Consider the following 21,949-nt stretch of genomic DNA (forward strand, 5'->3'; position numbering starts at 1 on the left):
AAGGAATGCATGGATTCCTTTACGCTGCAGCACTTCTCACCATCTCTCTGTAGAGTGCTGTGTGTGTGGGTACGGGTGTCTATGTATGTGTGTATTTGATTACGTGTATGCATGTGTGTGCGTGCATGTGTTAGTGTGCGTGTGGGCTCCTGTGCGTCCGTGTGTGTGTGTGTGTGTGTGTGTGTGTGTGGCTTAGGCAGATAAATTACAAAAGCCTATATTGCTGTAAAGCTTGCTGTATTTGTCACAGCGCTGCTCTGCTTCAGCCGAGACAGACTGAGATAAGTGGGAGCTCTCATACAGCAGATGGAGTGCACAAGGTTAGATAAAGGAAACAAACCCCAAACTAATGTTGTGGTAATGAAATGTGAGCGCTACATGCTCAACTCCGAGGCAGGATTTATTTCCAACTATGCTGTAGAGGGAGATGCTGAATGACCATGCAGTGTGTTCAATGATACAGTTATTACTCCTCTAGCAAGCAACTTGCATGGTAAGCAGTAGTCTCAAATAAATATGGGCTTTTTAAAAATACTTTTTAATGTAATGTTTACAGAGCTTGAAGGAAGAACAGATTACTCTGAGCTACTAGGAAAACATGGCACCCTCCTGATTCCAAAAATCATTCCTAGGCTACCACTAGTTTTCTTGTGACCACATACAGTTCCATCATCAATTTCCTCAGCATGCTTTAGGCTTCCAGCTGCATGTAACCTGAGTCATTGTACCAGAGATAATTTTTTTGCCAGGCAGCGCTGTGATGTCAGAGGCATCAGGAAGAGAGAACCGACGAACACACTGAGAGACGTGTCTAGACTGACTAACCTTGCCAGCACTGCCTGTTGCTGTGGAAACCACTATCCGTGTTGACAGACAGGCCACATGGGACTTTAATTCCATGGCAGGACAATACGGCCCACATTCATCAGAGCTTTAGGACCCCCTGTCTCCTGTCTCAGAGAGGTGATGTCACAACAGCCATTCAGCAGAGAGAGAGAGAGAGAAGAACCATCCAACCTGGTCTCAGAGCATTTCGTATTATTCTGTACGTAAATCTGACACACACCATTTAGTACGATATGTTAAGCTTCGTATGGTATGTATTAATTTGTGGATGTCCATCACCCATTTCGTATGATATGTTATGAATTACAATTTGTATGATATGTTACGAATTTGCAGAACGTACAATATCTTACCAATTTGCCCAACGTATGATATGTTTCAAATTCTAGCTAGTTGGCTAATGTTAGCTAGGCTAGGGGTTAGGGTTAAGATTAGGGTAAAAGTAAGGTTTAGGGTTAAGGGGAGACAACCCGTGTCGGACTTCTGTAGATGTTTGCTTTATTCCCCATGTTAACCTCTGTGAACCTGAATCTGTTTCTACCTGCAGTTCACCTTCCATTTGTACAGGGTGGTTGCGGCAGCAAGGTCTGCATTCCTACGCACCAAACCCAGAACATAGGGGCAGACAGAGTGGAAGACAGGGTTACACTCTCAGCAGTGAAATGCACACACAGTTTATATTTGTATTGCTAAATAAGCTTCATAAAATCATAAAAATAAGTTAATCGCTTTTTGAAGTTCAGTCAGACATTCATTTGGTGCTTTATTAATAGGCAGTGACCATTAAAAGACTAACAAGCACAGATGGTAAATTTGAATTTCCCACTTGATGTAGTCTGCATATAAAGATAATCATGTAATTTTTATGAGCAGAGCATATACTGGTATGTACTTAGAAATTCTCTGTCCTGAGCTCAGTTGGGACGCACTGATGTTTTCTAATCCCTGGCCTGCCCTTTACTCCTCCTGCATGCTGTTGGTCTGTTCTGTAGCTCCACCTGCTGGTTAGTTGGAGAACCGTGCGGACATGGTGACGTGTGTAGGCCAGTGTCTAGGAGAAGATAAAGAAATCTGCTTGCAGAGGGCAACTCCTCTGTGTTTTACAGAGCATTTTGGTCTAGCTTTATCAAGAACATGGCTGAAGAAGTGCTGTGTGACACATATCAAGAGCTTGGGACTTTAAGGTTCTATCTGCATTTTTGTCCAAATGTAATTATTGACATAATCTTGTTCTGTTCAATGTTCTCTACCTCTATAGTTCTCTAAATACCCCAATTCAAGTTGTTAAGTTCAAAAGAATACAAGATTTAAAAAAAATGCTGACACAATTCAAACCAATGAGGGTTCAGAACTTTAGGTCACACTGTATTTGGATAGTCCAGATTGTCTACAGATGGTCATACTATCAACAAAGTATCTGCTGATAAGCAACTGACTAACTGTTGATAAGCAACTGCTTGCTAAGGTTACGGTTAAGGTTAGGGTAAGGTTTAGAATAAGGGTTAGTGTAAGGGTTAACGTTAGAGTAAGGGTTAGGGTAAGGGTTAAGTTTAGGGTTAGGATAAGGGTTAGGGTTAGTAGATAGTTAGTTGAAATGTTACTGAACTTTAAAGCCAATTATCTCAGAATCATCTTTTTGCAGACAGAACCTTATAGTCCCAAGCTCTCAATATGTCTCTTAAGTTAGTGCTCCACTACAGTACTTAAAAGAGCTTAATGAGCTCCAAATCTAATGTGTTTATGAGCTTAAGTGGATTTGTAGAGCCTCGTACTATAAACACTTAAGGTTGTTCTTTACTGCTTGACTCCAGCATCATCACAGCAGAGGGGAAAGTGTAATGTATGAGTCGTACTCATACTGAGTCGTACTATGAGTCGTATTCATACTGTAACCATCTCTTCCTCTTTCTTATACTGTATATTCTAATAGATATCCTATTCCCCTCTGTTCCAGGATGAGCCCACCAGGGCTGTAGACGCGCCCCAGCTGGAGACATGTTCTAAGAGCAGCAGCAGACCTGCACTGTGGCCACCATGAAAGGGTTAGGTGCCAATCGCAGCCGTCACCTGTCGGACTCTTGTGAGCCATCGGGGGGCCCCCAGAAGCCCCTGTACCCCTTGACCGCTGATCCCCATGGTCCCTTCCTCCTGAGCCCCACCATGAACCACTACGGCACCTTGGACCCCCACCAACTCCACCACTACCAGGCCTCCAACCCCCAACCCCTGCCTCCGGAGTGCCTACTGCCCCTGAACCAGATGTCCAACAGCAGCACCTTCCCCCGCCTCCATGTCACCTCCCAACCGGAACAGTCTGACTACTCCCAGGGCTGCATGGTCCCTGCCGGGGGCGGAGGTAGGCCTGGTGGCAGCCGGGTGGGCACCCTGTCCACCTCCATGTCAATGGGTATGGGCCTGGGTCTCAGCGGGGCTCCCATGATCACAAGTGGATCAGCTACCATCTCTTCTGCGGCAGCGGCCAAGATGAACCGGCTGCCATCTAACCTGTTAGACCAGCTGGAGAAGCACCTGCCCCTGCAGAGGGATGGCTTCAGTACCCTCCAGTTCCACCGGGGTAGGGTGGCCAAGCAGCGCAGCGAGAGTCCCGGACGGATCCGCCACATCATGCACTCTGTCCAGAAGCTATTCAACAAGTCCCAGTCGCTGGAGGGCTCGGTGGTCAAGGGCAACATGAACAGCACTACAGGGGGAGGTGAGGAGGGGACCAGGCAGACCTGCAGGAGTAAGAGTAAAGACAGGGCTAAGACTGAGACGCTGAAGCAGCAACCTAGCAGGCAAAATGCACTGGGGCTTTGGAGCTCAGACGATGCCCTGGATAGTGACACAACCACCAAAGTTGGCCCTATCGCCGTGGGCTACCGTAACCCACTTAGCATGATGACGCTGGGCAGGGCGGTGTCTGACAGCCAGGCTCCTCCCAGGCAACTCCCACATGGTTACAACACCATCTCTGCCCACACACTCAAAGCCTCCAAGAGCAGCAGCGACCTCAAGTACCTGACAGGGACCAGGGGAGGGGAGCTGGTGGGAGGAGGAGGCAGAGAGAGCACCCTGGTGAAGCGAGGCTCCTGGTCCACCCTGACCCTCAGCCAGGCCAGGCAGGTGCTCCAGAAGGGTTCAGCCACTGTCAACAGGACGCTGCTCAAATCCAAGTCGTGTCACCAGGACCTGACCTGTCAGTACCTCCAGGTAGGAGGCCCAGTGAGTATTATTCACATTAGGCACTAGCAGCCACTGCTCCCCATAATTCTCAGAAATTAGGAGATTTGTTTTAAAACCTCATTCATTTGAATCCCTTTTAACTACTTCAGCAGCATCGTGACATTTACGGTATATAATCCCATTATTCAAATTCATTACAAATACACACATAATACATTCAAATTAAGTTAAATGACACATTCAAGGTCTGTCGCATTAAAGGTCCAATGCAGCCATTTTTTATCTCAATATCAAACTATTTCTGGGTAACAATTATGTGCCTTACTGGCCAAAACTCCGTCCCAACAAAACAGGCTGAAATTTTACTAAAAGGGCATTATCATAATTTTCTGAATTTCACAGTATTATTTCAACCTCATAGTGTATAAATATATATAAAACACAGAAAAATCACGTTTTTGACTGCATTGGGTCTTTAAACTAGTTAAAGTGGAGATGATAAAGTGGAGATGAATGTGTGGTGGCTCAGTGAGTCACAGTGGGATGGTGTGTGGCCCCATACTGTCTGTAGGTTCCACTGGGGGACTGGAGTGCTACGCTGGGGGGCCGGGGCCGGCCCAGGGGCCTTGAGATCCCCTGCCGGAGGATGCGTAGTGGCAGCTACGTCAAGGCTATGGGGGACATGGACCAGGACAGCGAGGACTCAGAGGGAAGTCCTAAACCCTCGCCCAAAAAAGCCGCCCGCCGCCAGAGCTACCTGAAGGCCACCCATCAGTCCCTGAGCGAGCATCAGCCTCCACCACCACACAAGTGAGAGAGCCAGATACAAGAGGAAATATGCATGTAGATCATACTGTAGTTAATGCTGTTTAGATACTGTATGGTTCTGAAGAGGAGTTCATTTTCCTTAGCAATCTATGTCATGACAGAACAGATAACATGGGATGTCTTGGGGAACTTATTCTTATACAGAGGAGTAGCTACACTCACCCTGCATGGAAACCTGTCTGCTCTGAGTGAATCTAATATAACAGAATGAAATTAAAGTGGACACCACAAATGGACAGCAGAGGGCAGCATCCTGACACTGACCTTGAACAGTTACTACATAATGTATGCAGGGTAAAAACCTGCAGGCTGCAGCAGACTCCTGTTCAGGAGTAGATACAACTATACCAGTGTAACATGTTCTTATGGGCTGTTCAATTATAGAAAAAGGAAATCACCTACCAACAACAGGTAACCAAACGTTTCCATTTGAGGTAAAAAATGTGAAATGTTTTGTCATGTTCCCCACCGCTCGCACCGGCAGGCCTCGCGGCTATGCACCCATGCTGAAGGATAATGGGGTACTGTGGTCTCCACTACAGAGTGCATGCTCAATGCAGCATTTGGCCAGGTCGGTGTCCTAGGGAGGGAGGCAGCACGGCCCTCCACTCACACATACCCACCTCTGCTGCCACTTCTCTAACCAACCCAGTGCTTTGTCCTGTTCCCCTGCCCACGCCCCATATATTACCAATTGCTCTGAGTGGTGTGTTAGTATCCCAGCCACGGCCACTCCTGTCACTTCTCTCATCATAAACCACTGATCCCCCATACAAACCCTTTCCACCCCCACCCGGCACACACATTCCAACTAACAGGTGCCTCCTCGTCAGGCAACTCAGAACAAAGGAAACAACCTCTCTGTCTCAGCAAATTCCATTGATGATTACAAAGCAAAAAAAATAACTCAAATTCTCTCCCTTTTATTTTGATGTTTACTGACGACTCAATGTTTCCTCTGTGCTGTCATTTTGATACCCAACTATTCTCCACTCTGCTATCCTCTCATCTCGCTGGTATTTGATCTCACAAAATCACAAGAAATTTGGGGAAGTTCAAAGCATCTGCTGAAAATGGATGCGGTTCTCATCAACCCAAGATGTCCCGTATCCTCCCCACCCTTCATCCAGGTCTTTTCCTTATGGTTGAGGGGTTATTTCGGCAACTAATTCTCCCCTCTACCCCTGTAGTTGTCTCCCCTCCCTGAGAGAACTCTCCACCAATCGGAGCCTGGACAACCTGGACTGCCTGGTGAGCCCGTGCGAGCCCCCGATGGCCATGCGGCACTGGGACGATCGCAGAGACTACCACCAAGGCTATGCTACCCTGGGCAGGGCCATGATGAGCAGTGGTCAGGTATGTACTGTAAATCCACTCTCCCTATTCACTCATTACACTCTTTATCAGGGTCTCAAACAGGCCTGTCAGTGTGTGTAGGAATAGTAACCCCATACAACAAACACATCATAACAGTTTGACAGATACATGTAGGCATAATTAGGTACTACTGTATTAAATGAATTATTCATAAAGAATGCCCTCAGACAGTGCAAAGACAAGCCTCAAGCCTGAAACAACAACCAGAAATGAGTGGGATGTTGACAGCTGAATCCTCTATTTCTGTGACTGCAGGCAGGGATAGAACATTTCAGATTATGTGTGAGACGCTGATTGGTTAAACATCCAGTAAGCCAGAAGAGACAAGAACAGGAATGATGCTTGAAAGTAATTTTCAGAAGTTAAGACTGGGACATGAGCCTCCTTCTAATCCTGAGGACATTCTGTTTTTATCAAAACCAGCAGACTCCTTTCAGATGGAACATCCGGAGCCACCTTTGCTCATGGAGTTAAAATGATGACAACAATGGAATTGCCCTCTTTACCTCACAGGAAGCTTTTTTTATTATCATATTTCAGTAATTGAATTTGGGAGATGACAGTAAAATCTGTTTTGGGACAAAAGCAAGTATTTTCTGAATGAACTGCAACGTTTTATCAGGATTGATATCTGATGGATTATGATGGCTGCCTTAGCAGGAAAACAGGCTTCAAAGGATCTGCATTGTTGTACATGGAGGTAAATGCGCATAAAATCAAATATAGGAAAGGTTGTAACACATCGATGCCTTTTCCTTCAAGTATTTTCACTGGGTATAAAAAGGAGTACAGACATTATCAGTTTACATGCTAAAATTATAGACCGGAAAGATGGTTTCAAGATGGTAATAATCATTCCAAAACCATGATAAAAAGTATTGCAAGATTCAAACGGATCAAATAACGGATAAGCAGCAACCAAGGAATAGGCTCTTATTTGTAAAAATCATGGAATGGTGTGAAGTTTCATCATTTGATTTACATGAAGTTTCAGAATGGATTTTGAATACTGAGCATCCATGTTACATCCCCTTTCTTTCTTGGAGGACACAATGATGACCATGTGCCAACTCTGGCACCAGCCTCCTCCTCTCACACTGCAATGAAAAGCAGGATGAACAAACAGACACTCCACCTGCTACCAACATCATTAAAACCATGAACATCACAGCAGCCTGGCATAGAAGACTGGGGTGTAATAAGCTATCATTGTTCCTCCTTCTCCACTCTGGCACTGTTTGAACAGTGAAACGAGCCTTTATCCCAGGACGGACTGGTGAAGTTGACTCAGCTGGTCTGTCTCTACAATACCTTGTCCCTGTTCAACCTATCCCTGGCCCTGGGCTACATAGATGTACTATGATATATTCCTGCTGATGAATCTGCTGTTATGTGAACATGTCATGTTGTCAACGCCAGAGACTGGAAATGTCCTACACCAATAAACGTCTTGTAGATCATTAGCACCGCTGAACTGAGCAAAACCAGACACCACCACTACCACTACGACTATGATGTGGAGAGAGTGAACCACTTGTAGTGTGAGGCTGCTGGTGCCTCAGTAGCAGTGATTGTATTAGCTCCTGGCATGAGGAGTAAAGTGAAATCTGACGCTGCTGGCTTATCATCACTGATTAAACATTCTGTGTGGTATTTCACATTAGATACAGTACAGTGAGTGCACTGATTATCAGGGGACACAAAGCTCAAACAGAATATTTAAATAATGAGATGTATTCAACAAGGTCACTGCAGATTTACTTTTTGATCAATTGATTTCATTAAGTAAAATCGTGAGCGTGCATGATAACTCCTGTACCCATTTTCCTCTAGAGATAGTAAAAATGTCCATTATCAGTGCATGAGTTTCTTTGGTAAATCTAACAGTCCTTTTGTTTGGGCTCTCGTGAGCTGAGACGAACAGGATCCTTCACACTCTCTGACCATACACCACCACCTTACTCCAGCAGCATGCCCCGCCACCCGAGACTGGCACTGCTTTCGCCTCACAGGCGGCGGAGATCTACTGGTCGCCTAAGTCCCCGCCCCCAACTTGTCAACCTGCACGTGTCCTTTCAGGTGTGTGGGCAGGGCTGTGGGCGCTCGCTGTACTGCGAGGCGGAGTCCCAGGCGGTGGAGGCTCTGGACCTGCCCACACCGACGTACTTCCGCTCCCGCAGCCACAGCTACCTGCGGGCCATCCAGGCTGGCTGCTCCCAGGATGAGGACACCGCCTCAGTGGACTCTGATTCACCTCCACCCACCACCACCGGCTGCACCCATATCTCCAGCACCAGTGAGTATACTGTACTGTTCAGTATGGGCGTGGGCACTGGGGATTGGACAGACAAAGCTTTTATGCCTTTACTGTAGGCATAATAGTTTTGTTTGAAAAGGGCCTTATCATCCTTTTTTAACACGATTCATGGATCATTTAGTATCTCCAAGATAAGGACTATGATGTAAGATTCCCACATGCATTGATGTATTTTCAAATCCAGCAGGGAAAATGTATATGAAAGGCGTGAGGGACTGTACTTCTTCCGCGCGTGCACACACACACACACACACACACACACACACACACACACACACACACACACACACACACACAGGGCAAGACAGATTTGGTCTCTTCTGGCTGGTGGCCCTGAATGGCCTACCAGCCCAGTGTGAAAGTAGACATTGTAGAGGGAGGTGATGCGGCAAGACTGGACTGGTGCCAGCTAACTCATCCATACCCATTACACAACAGTGAGCAGGGGGATATGTGCCGTCTGGTGATACATCATGGTGAGTTTGCACACCTGGGTCTCACACGCACACGCGCTGTAGCGGATGTTTTCCATGCATGAGAACAAAACTTCTCAAATATCAAGCCAGTTCACAGATGTGGGTGGTCTCAGATAGTGGTCTGTCCACTGCTGGAGTCTGTGAACCTAAAAACATATCAAAACGTTATAAAAACACATCATTGTTTCCCCTCATCAATCGCTGTTTTCATTTTTGCATCAGATGGACTTCTGTGGCTCAGCTAAGGGCCCTTGTTGTCAGTTACCACATCAAGGCCTATGAAAATGCCATGCAGTCAGCAATTACAGGCGGTGGTGTAAAAAGTTAGAGGAGCCCCAGCAGAGTCTGAGCAGCCCCGGCAGAGTCTGAGCAGCATGGGAATCACTGTGTCATATGATGCAGTCTGTTTGCAGCACAAAAGCAGCCCTTGCCCAGATGAACGTTGCCTTAGGGAAGACTGTGGTGGGTTTAGAGCAGGGGAAATGGAGTTGGTCTAGCCAGGGCTGCAAAGTGCTCTCTTCCTGAATCATGCTGAAACAAAGTGTTTGTAGGCCTACTGATCAATATGTTTTACAAGGGCAGGGCACCCCATAATTGAAATGTTAGACTATTGCTGCTGCCATTCCATTTTTTTTGTAGACCATTATGAATATTAAAAAGTGTCCATCTGAACATTAGACCTGTAGTTCATTCAAATACATGTATAATTTGACAGCAATTATTTTGCAATATCATAGTTTTCAGCCAATCGAAGTAACATGTTCCATTCCATCGAACATATTTTGCACTCTTGCGCGTTTGTCTTTTCTTACAAGCACTGATTTCGCTGATAACTGCGGAGGAAAGTTTTACTTGCAAATCACTGCGGTCATGGCTAGAAGGGATCCAGGTTTTGTCAAATTTACATCAGATTAAACTTTTTGTAACAGTTTAGGAGAATTACCGTAGCAGGTTAGGGACATTGTTAGGAAAATGCTTAGGGTTAACTAAAATGCAAAACAATTCAATTTTTGACGTTAATTTGACAAAAGCTGGATCCCTTCTAGCCATGACCAATTACTGCTCTGAATAAATCCAAAACGTAAATATAGAGGCGGGAACGTACACGACCAAGCCGGGGAAATCGTAGACACAAAAAACAGACATTGATATTATCCAATGGCCATTAAGAAACTCGTTGTCGTGGACAAAAAAGGCGGGGAAACATGACGCCCTTTGTTGACTGGAGATTTAAACCAATCCTGTTCGTCTATGGCGAGATTGATGACCATCTACATCCAATGGCGTTGTAGTGTGTGCCAGTCTGCAAAAGGTGGACTCCAATCCCTTACTTTAAGGGCGTGTCCCTTTTGATTCCTTTCTTCAAGGAACGTTGTGTGAACAGTTAGAAATAGCACAGTAGCGCATGCCTCTGTCTATTAAAACAACCTCGAATGAATTTACAGAAAATACGGATTTATTGACTCGCTTTTATCAAAGTAAGCTTAAATATTTTATAATGTACTCGTGTCTGAACTGCGATTTGGATCGATTGGTATTGACCGTCGTTAGCGACGAACGCTAGCTAACTACCCTGTCTAACGTGGATGAGAGGAATCGCCCTGGTTCTGGGATCCACGTACTGTAGGTAACGTTAGCTAGCGATGTTACACTAGGTTAGGGAGCTAAATCTTCACGACTCGTACAAATGTTTTCTTCATTCCACTGCTAGTATTCATTTTTTTGTCGTGGTAATCAGTTAACTATCGTTATTAGCAGGTGACCGTTTGTAGCGAATAACGTTATACAATCAATCCAGCACCCGATAATGTCTTTGGTGTAGCTAATGTTAGCTAGATCAGGGTTTCCAAAACTCGGTCCTGCCCCCACTTCACGCTGGTGCACATTTTTTTGTTTTGTCCTAGCGCTAGACAGCTGATTCAAATAGCCAACTCATCATCAAGCTTTGATTATTTTAATCAGCTGTGTAGTGGTAGGGCAAAAACCCAAACGTGCCCTCAGGACCGATTTAGGGAAACCCTGAGCTACGTTAGATAGCTAATGTTAGCGATGACTGACAGCAACCGTCTTGTTAACGAGCTAACGTTACTGTAGCTAGCTACCAGCACCCCATCATTGCAAGCAGAGTGGATAGTTAGTTGGCTAGTAGCGCTGTCAACCACAAGTTGAATTACCAAATTAGAAATGCAGCTAAAACTAGTTAGATGGCTATCTGACAGTTCCTGTCTAACGTTATTTAGGTAACGTTAATGTTAGTTACCAAGTAGCTACGTTCCCATATTTGGTGAGTTTGGAGAGAGACTGGTAAACTTAAATTACTAGTTTCGGGTCAGACATTTTTACCCCAGTCATTTTTCCAGTTTCGAACTCACCAAATTGTGACCATGATATTGATGATCATATGATCTAGCTAGTAATATCCAGCTAACGTTAGATCCCGTGGCTGCATCATCCAGTCAAGTTAGCTAAAACAGTCAAGTTAGCTAAAACTAAACTGTTTATTCTGCAGTTTAAGTTACATCATAAGAGATGTGTGTGTGGTTGCTAAGTAGTAAGACCTAAGTAGTAAGACCTAAGTAGTAAGACCTCACCCTTGCCAAGGATCTACCTCCTTGCCAAATGTTTTAATGCATGCATTTGTTTGTTTTTACTGCTATGGTGAAAAGAAGGTGGATAGTTGGCGATTTGTGAGCCAACCAGAAATGAATCAAGTATGGATTGTAAACTAGACTTCTTCAAAACAAACTGTTATGGTTAGAAGTCAACCGATTATGATTTTTCAACGCCGATACTGATTATTGGAGGACCAAAAAAAGCCATTTTTATATATATATTTGTAATAATGACAATTACAACAATACTGAATTAACACTTATTTTAACTTAATATAATGCTTCAATAAAATCAATTTAGTCTCAAATAAATAATGAAACATGTTCAATTTGGTTTAAATAATGCAAAAACAAAGTGTTGGAGAAGAAAGTAAGTGCATTATGTGCCATGTAAAAAAAGCTAACTTTTAAGTTCCTTGCTCAGAACATATGAAAGCTGGTGGTTCCTTTTAACACGAGTCTTCAATATTCCCAGGTAAGAAGTTTTAGCTTGTAGTTATTATAGGACTATTTCTCTCTATACCATTTGTATTTCATATACCTTTGACTATTGGATGTTCTAATAGGTACTTTAGTATTGCCAGCCTAGTTGATAGGCTTGAAGTCATAAACAGCGCAATGCTTGAAGCACAGCGAAGAGCTGCTGGCAAATGCAGGAAAGTGCTGTTTGAATTAATGCTTACGAGCCTGCTGCTGCCTACCACCGCTCAGTCTGCTCCATCAAAGCATAGACTTAATTATAATATAATAACACACAGAAATACGAGCCTTAGGTCATTAATATGGTCAAATCCGGAAAGTATCATTTCGAAAACAAAACGTTTATTCTTTCAGTGAAATACGGAACCGTTCCGTATTTTATCTAACGGGTGGCATCCCTAAGTCTAAATATTGCTGTTACATTGCACAACCTTCAATGTTATGTCATAAATATTTACAATTCTGGCAAATGAATTACGGTCTTTGTTAGGAAGAAATGGACTTCACACAGTTCGACGAGCCAGGCGGCCCAAACTGCTGCATATACCCTGACTGCTTGCACGGAACGCAAGAGAAGTGACAATTTCCCTAGTTATAAGAAATTCATGTTAGCAGGCAATATTAACTAAATATGCAGGTTTAAAAATATATACTTGTGTATTGATTTTAAGAAAGGCTTTGATGTTTATGGTTAGGTACACATTGGTGCAACGACAGTGCTTTTTTTCGCGAATGCGGTTGTTAAATCACCCATTTGGTGAAGTAGGCTGTGATTCAATTATAAATTAACAGGCACTGCAGGACAAGCTAGATAAACTAGTAATATCATCAACCATGTGTAGTTAACTAGTGATTGATCGTTTTTTTATAAATAAGTTTAATGCTAGCTAGCACCTTACCTTGGCTCCTTGCTGCACTCGCATAACAGGTAGTCTCCTCGTGGAGTGCAATGTAATCGGCCATAATTGGTGACCAAAAATGCCGATTACCGATTGTTATGAAAACTTGAAATCGGCCCTAATTAATAGGTCGACCTCTAGTTATGGTGCATTTTCATGACTCTTCCTCAGATGTCACTTGTCCAGCAACTATTTCAAGAGGAATATCATGTTTCTTTTTATTTTATTGCATTTTGTCTCTGAAGGCCATTTATTGTCTGGTTTCTGAGTATACAATCAATAATTGAACAGCTTCCGGACAATGTACTAATTTAAGTGCTTTGCAGTTAAACAGCTGGACCTTTTATGAGAGGCTTGAATCTGTGCTCTGTATACCAGGGACCATGGTAGCACCCCTGACTTTGTTTAGCTTGAAAGCTGTTGTAGGGCTGGGATCAGATGGCCATTCATTCAAAGGCTTCAGATAACACATGGTCAGCACATGAATAAACAGACATTGAGTCACATGCTCTGGCAATGCATACAGTCTGGCTGTACACACACTCATTGATGAGGTCATTGCTGAGTCAGTGGGTGTAGTCACTATAGTTACATGACTATTTTCAAACAGACATTCTAAAGGGATGAGTAGTAAAATGACTGTGCTACAGAGAAATGATGCAACCCCTCAGTCTGCAAGTCCTTGGTATTTGGTTTGGCAGAATCTGAATCCTGTCGTATTCAAGTGACCAATCTGTAAGAATTGGGTCACAAGGAGGATCTCTTGCATCCATGATGTCATAGTTCAATCTCAACAGCTCCGCCTGTGTAATCTTGACAATGTAATACCGCTCATGTAGCTGGTCGCGACACACACAGCCGTACAAATGAGGGTCGCCCAATCCTACAATATGCGTTGAACACAAGATTAAAAGGGGTTAGAGGAAGTGTGTTTGTGACATTCTGTCTGGTGTTGTCTTGCTGTAGTAGGCTAGTACCACACCGCTCCAGTCCCACCCGAGCCCTCCTCTTGACACCTGACAGGACTAATTCCGGGTATTTACATCAGCTAATTAGGCTTTCCACCAAGCTGGCACCAATCCCCACAGGGCACAGGGTGGTCTGGAAACTCCACAGGACGTCATTAGCGTTTTAAGACCTTCCTGGAGTAACACCACTGTGACTGACTGGACGGACCACTTCAAGCAGCCCCCAACACTTGTGCTGTAAGAGAGTAGAACTAGTTTGTTCTAAACCTGTTTTTGTGGGGCGGGTGTCTTGAATCTGCAGATTTTTACTAAGTATTTTTCCAGTTAAGTGATTTGACTGGTTACTTAGTTTGTGGACAGCTGTTTCCAGAGGCTGTAGCTTGTTGTTGCACTCATCATAAACTAGAATTACCATTGGTGTTTATATTCTAACCACTCTCTTTGTAAACCATTGCTGTATTGTGTTTTTTGTCTTCCTGTTGGTGTGTTCTTGGGCTGTCCAGTCTGCCTGCCTCTCTCTCAGTAGCACTACTCACCATTAGCCCTGTCCAGCCTGTCTACATTTTTGTTTCTCACCAGTCCTGTCTATCCCCTCTGGTCTTGGACCACCAGCTGAGTTCTTCAGCAGCCTGTCACCTTGCTACACAGTCACTATAATGCTGTTAATCTGGGGCTGATCCAACCCTTTGCCGTGTGCAGATTAGGAGCACTTAGACACTCACAGGAGCACCTATTAAAAGTAGGGCTGTGACTGTCATGGAATTTTGGATGACTGATAAGGTCGGCCAAATGGGCATCGTTGTACCATTTACAACAGAAAAATAATCATTCAAATAATAATTTTTAAGGTGCACATTTTCTCTTCTCCTAACTGCATGTGCTGCTGAAGCAGAAGTCTCCTTTGCTACAACACCTTTCTTGGTTCAGCAAGGAGCAACATAGTGTCATCATGTTGTAGATAGGGCTGGGAATGGATGGGGACCTCACAATACAATATCACTACACTTAGGTGCTGATACAATAGGTATTGCAATTTGATGTTTAGAACATTCACAACATGGCCAAAAGTCTATGGACTCCTGCTTGTCAATCATCTCATCTCCTAAATCATGGGCGTTACTATGAAGTTAGCCCCCCCTCCCCCCCTCTTTGCTGCTATAACATCCTCTACTCTTCTGGTAAGGCTTTCCACTAGATGTTGGAACATTGCTGTGGGGACTTGCTTTCATTCAGCCACGATCATTTGTGAGGTCGGCACTGATGTTGGGCGATTAGGCCTGGCTCGCAATCAGTGTTCCAATTCACCCCAAAGGTGTTCGATGGGGTTGAGGTCAGGACTCTGTGCAGGCCAGTCAAGTTCTTCCACACCGATCTTGACAAACAATTTCTGTATGGACCTCGCTTTGTGCACAGGGGCATTGTTATGCTGAAACAGGAAAGGGCCTTCCCTGAACTGTTTTCTCAAAGTTGGAAGCACAGAATCGTCTAGCATGTCATTGTATGCTGTAGCGTTAAGATTTCCCTTCACTGGAGCTAAAGGGCCTAGCCCGAATCATGAAAAACAGCCCCAGACCATTATACCTCCTTCACCAAACTATACAGTTGGAACTGCATTTGGGCAGGTAGCGTTCTCCTGGCATCCGCCAAACCCAGATTTGTCAGACATAATGACGCCGACGGACAGGGCTGCTGTACTTTTAGCTCTTAGGAAACGTGGCACTACTTTGTTTTTATGTGTTATTTCTTACATTAGTAGCCCAGCATTTTTTTGTTTTGTTATTACATACTGCCGGGAAGAACTTTTGGATATCAGTGCGGCGGTAACTCACCAGCATTACGAACAGGAATACGACTTTCCCGAATCGGATCCTTTGCTGGTACCCTCCAGTGCAATTGAACTGATTCCAGAGGCTGTTCCAAAACACTGCCTGTGGGAAAGAGGTACTTGGAGTGGACTTTGTCGGATTTAGGAGGCGCACACACCACCCACCGCTTCCGAGTATATTACTCGCTAATGTTCAGTCTCTGGATAATAAAGTTGACGAGCTCAAGGCGAGGATTTCCTTCCAGAGAGACATCAGGGGATTGTTAACATACTGTTTCACAGAAACATGGCTCTCGGGGATATATTGTCTGAGTCCGTTAAGCCAGTTGGGTTCTCAGTTCATTGCGCAGACAGGAATAAATATCTCTCAGGGAAGAAGGAGGGCGGGTGTGTGTGTTTCATGATTAACTACTCATGGTGTGATTGTGATAACATACAGTACTGATAACACACATACTGTTCTTCCTCCCGGGGAAGGACTGCCCGTTCCATGATCTCGCCATCACGGTTGACAACTCCCTTGTGTCCTCCTCCCAGAGTGCTAAGAACCTTGGCGTGATCCTGGACAACACCCTGTCGTTCTCCACTAACATCAAGGCGGTGACCCGATCCTGTAGGTTCATGCTCTACAACATTCGCAGAGTACGACCCTGCCTCACACAGGAAGCGGCGCAGGTCCTAATCCAGGCACTTGTCATCTCCCGTCTGGATTACTGCAACTCGCTGTTGGCTGGGCTCCCTGCCTGTGCCATTAAACCCCTACAACTCATCCAGAACGCCGCAGCCCGTCTGGTGTTCAACCTTCCCAAGTTCTCTCACGTCACCTCGCTCCTCCGCTCTCTCCACTGGCTTCCAGTTGAAGCTCGCATCCGCTACAAGACCATGGTGATTGCCTACGGAGCTGTGAAGGGAACGGCACCTCCATACCTTCAGGCTCTGATCAGGCCCTACACCCAAACAAGGGCACTGCGTTCATCCACCTCTGGCCTACTGGCCCCCCTACCTCTGAGGAAGCACAGTTCCCGCTCAGCCCAGTCAAAACTGTTCGCTGCTCTGGCACCCCAATGGTGGAACAAGCTCCCTCACGACGCCAGGACAGCGGAGTCAATCACCACCTTCCGGAGACACCTGAAACCCCACCTCTTTAAGGAATACCTAGGATAGGATAAAGTAATCCTTCTAACCCCCCCCCTTAAAAGATTTAGATGCACTATTGTAAAGTGGTTGTTCCACTGGATATCATAAGGTGAATGCACCAATTTGTAAGTCGCTCTGGATAAGAGCGTCTGCTAAATGACTTAAATGTAAATGTAATACAGGAACTCAAGTTATTTTGTTCACCCGACCTAGAATACCACAATCAAATGCCAACCGTATTACCTCCCAAGAGAATTTCTCTTCAGTTGTAGTCACAGCCATGTATATTCAAACCGATACCATGACAGCCCTCAAAGAACTTCACTGGACTTTATGCAAACTGGAAACCACATATCCTGAGGCCGCATTTATTGTAGCTAGGGATTTTCACTAACAAAGCAAATTTGAGAAAAACGTTACCGAAGTTCTATCAACACACTGACTGTAGTACTCGCGCTGCTAAAACACTCGACCACTGCTACTCCTACTTCCGAAATGCCTACAATGCCCTCCCTTCGGCAACTCTGATCATGACTCCATTTTGCTCCTCCCTTCTTATAGTCAGAAACTCAAACAGGAAGTACCTGTGCTAAGGACTATTCAACGCTGGTCTGACATTCGTAATCCACGCTTCAAAATTGTTTTGATCACGCGGACTGGGATATGTTCCGGGGAGCCTCCGAGAACAACAGACGAATGCACTGATACGATGACTTGAGTTTATCAGGAAATGTATAGGAGATGTTGTACCCACTATGACAATTAAAACCTACCCTAACCGGAAACCGTGGATACATGGCAGCATTCACGCAAAACTGAAAGTGCGAACCACCACATTTAACCATGGCAAGGTGACTGAGAATATGGCCGAATACAAACAGTGTAGTTATTCCCTCCTTAAGGAAATCAAACAGGCAAAACGTCAGTATAGAGACAAAGTGGAGTCGCAATTCAACTGCTCAGACATGACGCATGTGGCAGGGTCTACAGACAATCACGGACTACAAAGGGGAAACCAGCTACGCGAGGACAGTTTTGCTTCCAGACAAGCTTAAACACCTTCGCCCGTTTTGAGGATAACACAGTGTCACCCACTGCTAATGACTGTGGTCTCTCCTTCTCCGTGTCCGACTTTACTAAGACATTTTAAACGTGTTAACCCTTGCAAGGCTGCTGGCCCAGACGGCATCCCTAGCCGCGTCCTCAGAGCATGCGCAGACCAGCTGGCTGGAGTGTTTACGGACATATTTAATCTCTCCCTTTCCCAGTCTGTTGTCCCCAGATGCTTCAAGATGTCCACCATTGTTCCTGTACCCAAGAAAGCAAAGGTAACTTAACTAAATGACTATCGCCCGTAGCACTCACTTCTGTCATCGTGAAGTGCTTTGAGAGACTAGTCAAGGATCATATCAACTCTACCTTACTTGACTTCCTAGACCCACTTCAATTTGCTTACCGCCCCAATAGATCCATAGACGATGCCATCGCAATGCACACTGCCCTGTCCCATCTGGACATGAGGATTACCTATGTAAGAATGCCGTTACTTGACCATAGCTCAGCATTCAACACCATAGTACCCCCCCAAACTCATCATTAAGCTCGAGGCCCTGGGTCCCAACCCCGCCTTGTGCAACTGGGTCCTGGACATCCTGAAGGGCCACCGACCAGGTGGTGAAGGTAGGAAACAACATCTCTACTTCGATGATCCTCAACATTGGGGCCCCACAAGGATGCGTGCTCAGCCACCTCCTGTACTCCCTGTTGACCCACGCCTCCAACTCACCCGTCAAGTTTGCAGACGACACAACAGTAGTAGGCCTGATTAACAACCATGTCAAGACAGCCTACAGGGAGGAGGTGAGGGCCCTGGGAGTGTGGTGCCAGGAAAATAACCTCTCACCCAACTTCAACAAAACTGAGGAGCATCATGGACTTCCCCCTATCCACATCAACGGGACCACAGTGGAAAAGGTGAAGAGCTTCAAGTTCCTCAGCGTACACATCACTGACAAACTGAAATGGTCCACCCACACAGAAAGTGTGGTGAAGGCACAACAGCGCCTCTTCAACCTCAGGAGGCTGAAGAAATTTCGCTTGGCACCTAAAACCCTCACAAACTTTTACAGATGTACAATTGAAAGCATCCCGTATCACCACCTGGTATGGCAACTGCACCACCCGCAACCGCAGGGCTCTCCAGAGGGTGGTGCAGTCTGCCCAAAGCATCCCCAGGGGCAAACTACCTGCCCTCCTGGACAGCTACAGCACCCAATGTCACAGGAAGGCCAAAAATATCATCAAGGACAACAACCACCCGAGCCACTGCCTGTTCACCCCGCTATCATCCAGAAGGCGAGGTCAGTACAGGTGCATCAAAGCTGGGGCCGAGAGACTGAAAAACAGCTTCTATCTCAAGGCCACCATTGTTGAACAGCCATCACTAGCACATTAGAGGCTGCTGCCCTATATACATAGACTTGAAATCACTGGCCACTTTTATAATGGAACGCTAGTCACTTTAATGTTTATATATTTTGCATTATTCATCCCATATTTATATACTTATTCTATTATACTGTATCTTAGTCTATGCCACTGACGTTGCTCGTTCAAATATTTATATATTCTTAATTCCTTTACTTTAGATTGTGTGTATTGTTAGATATTACTGCGCTGTTGGAGCTAGAAACACAATCATTTCGTTTCAACCACGATAACATCTGCGAAACACATGTATGTTACAAATGAAATTGGATTAGATTTGACTTCCAGATTGTGAAACATTATTCATCACTCCAGAGTGCGCGTTTTCACCACTCGAGCCGACGCTTGGCATTGCGCATGGTGATCTTAGGCTTTTGTGCAGCTGTTCGGCCACGGAAAAAACATTTCATGAAGCTCCCGACGAACAGTTCTTGTGTTGACGTTGCTTCCAGTGGCAGTTTGAAACTCAAATCGGCTGTTATTTGTCACGTGCCGAATAAAACAGGTGTAGATCTTACTGCTTACTTACAAGCCCTTAACCAACAATGCAGTTCAAGAAATAGAGTTAAGAAAATATTTGCTAAATAAACAAAAAAACGTACTTTTTATTAACACAATAAAATAACAACAAAGTTATATACAAGGGGTACTGGTACCGAGTCAATGTGCGGGGGTACAGGTAGGTCGAGGTAATTTGTACATGTAGGTAGGGGTAAAGTGAGTATGCATAGATAATAAACAGCGAGTAGCAGCTTTGTAAAAACAAAGGGTGGGTGACAATGTAAATAGTCCGGGTGCCCGTTTTTATTAATTGTTCAGCAGTCTTATGGCTTTGTGGTAGAATCTGTTTTTAGAATCCTTTTGAACCTAGACTTGGTGCTCCGGTACCGCTTTCAGGGGGGAAGCAGAGAGAACAGTCTATGACTTGGGTGACAGGAGTCTTCGACAATTTATTTGGCCTTCCTCTGACACCGCCTGGTATGGAGGTCCTGGGTGGCATGTAGCTTGGCCCCAGTGATGTACTGGGCCGTACATACTACCCTCTCTAGTGCCTTACAGTTGGATGCCGAGTAGTTGCCTTACCAGGCGGTGATGCAACCGGTCAGGATGCTCTCGATGCTGTAGAACCTCCTTTTGAGGATCTGGGGACCCATGCCAAATCTTTTCAGTCTCCTGAGGGGGAATAGGTTTTGTCATGCCCTCTTCACGACTGTCTTGGTGTGTTTGGACCATGATAGTTTGTTGGTGATGTGGACACCAAGAAACTTGAAGCTCTCAACCTGCTCTACTACAGCCCCGTCGATGTTAATGGGGGCCTGTTCGGCCCTCCTTTTTCTGGTCCAGAGGATCTTAGTTTAACTAAGATATTTGATGCATTATTTCTAAGTGGAAAAAATGTTCATGAAAAACGAGTCGTCTCGTTGAATGACAATACTTTATTGAAGAATCCCTACTTTTTACCAATCACCGACCATGGGGCGTAGACTTCGGCTTGCCTGGAGAAACATTTTTGTGTGGCCGAACAGCTGAAAAAACCCTTACCAAAGGCCAAAAAAAACTGCACGACGTCGTCGACTATGCACAAACTCTTACGAAATGTTTAGGCTGGGAAGCATGCGGATGCTTTTAGTGCAGACAGGAAGAGATGCAGGAAGCAGCTCTGGAGTCATCAGACCAAGGTCCCATTCAGTGGGGTGCAACAGCATACAGGTTCAGAGAATGATGTATGTTTCTTTTTTTTCTATTTGCAGTGTTTAGATTTATTGTGCCCGCCAGGTTGGGAAACAGCCAAATCAGCACCATGTCTCATCTGCCCACTGAGGCTAGTTTGCTTAATTAACACTCATCTCAACTGGTAGGATGAGGGTTTCACAAAAATAAGACCAACAGTAATTAAACCATGTTAAATCCCACTGCAATCTCAGACTGATGTCCCAAGATGGCAGAGAACAGTGAACTTATTATTTTGAATCTATGGTTACGAACAGAGTGTGTATTATATTGACAAGATAGTGACTGGTCTAACAATGGATTTACATGTCCTCAGATGTAAAGCAGGTGGGAGGAGGCGAGATCAGGTGGGACCATTCTAGCCAATGTGAGAGCACATACTCGTGTGAACAGGCCATCGAGAGGGATGGATAAAGGACTCATCTTTTTATCTGTGCCATTATAGCGTCTGTGACAGCATGGGCAGTTCCGTTGAGGCAATCTCCATTTTAAAAGTAGTACATTTTCTTCTTCATTGGCTGATTGCTCCCAACTCATAAGAATTCCCACCCAGTTGACTATTTTAAAATGGTGGAAGGCCTCATGGACAACGTCCGTGCTATAACAGGTTATATTCATGAGTCCTCAACAGGCACAACTCCGATAGTCATTTTTGGTTTTATTTGCCGAAAAGCCTTGTTCGGCTGGTCTCAGATGATGAAGAAGCCGGATGTGGAGCTTCTGGGCCGATGTGGTCTGCGGTTGTGGTTGTGAGGCCAGTTGGAGGTATTGCTAAATTCTCTA

At 45.0% G+C, this 21,949-nt stretch overlaps 1 protein-coding gene across 2 annotated transcripts in view; it reads left to right on the forward strand.

The window, feature by feature from the left end:
- Positions 1 to 21,949, forward strand: part of LOC106572356 (disks large-associated protein 4) — a 117,442-nt gene that overhangs the window by 79,432 nt on the left and 16,061 nt on the right. The window contains exons 2-5 of one of the 2 annotated variants that reach the window (XM_014146416.2): positions 2,801 to 4,068; positions 4,601 to 4,839; positions 6,048 to 6,213; positions 8,314 to 8,530. In XM_014146416.2, the coding sequence (XP_014001891.1) occupies positions 2,881 to 4,068; positions 4,601 to 4,839; positions 6,048 to 6,213; positions 8,314 to 8,530 (1,810 nt within the window). In that variant the 5' untranslated portion in view covers positions 2,801 to 2,880. The remainder of the gene's footprint in view (positions 1 to 2,800; positions 4,069 to 4,600; positions 4,840 to 6,047; positions 6,214 to 8,313; positions 8,531 to 21,949) is intronic. The other variant, XM_014146417.2, reaches the window with a different exon arrangement.

Source organism: Salmo salar, chromosome ssa15, assembly GCF_905237065.1.
Source record: "Salmo salar chromosome ssa15, Ssal_v3.1, whole genome shotgun sequence".
Lineage (NCBI taxonomy): Eukaryota > Metazoa > Chordata > Actinopteri > Salmoniformes > Salmonidae > Salmo > Salmo salar.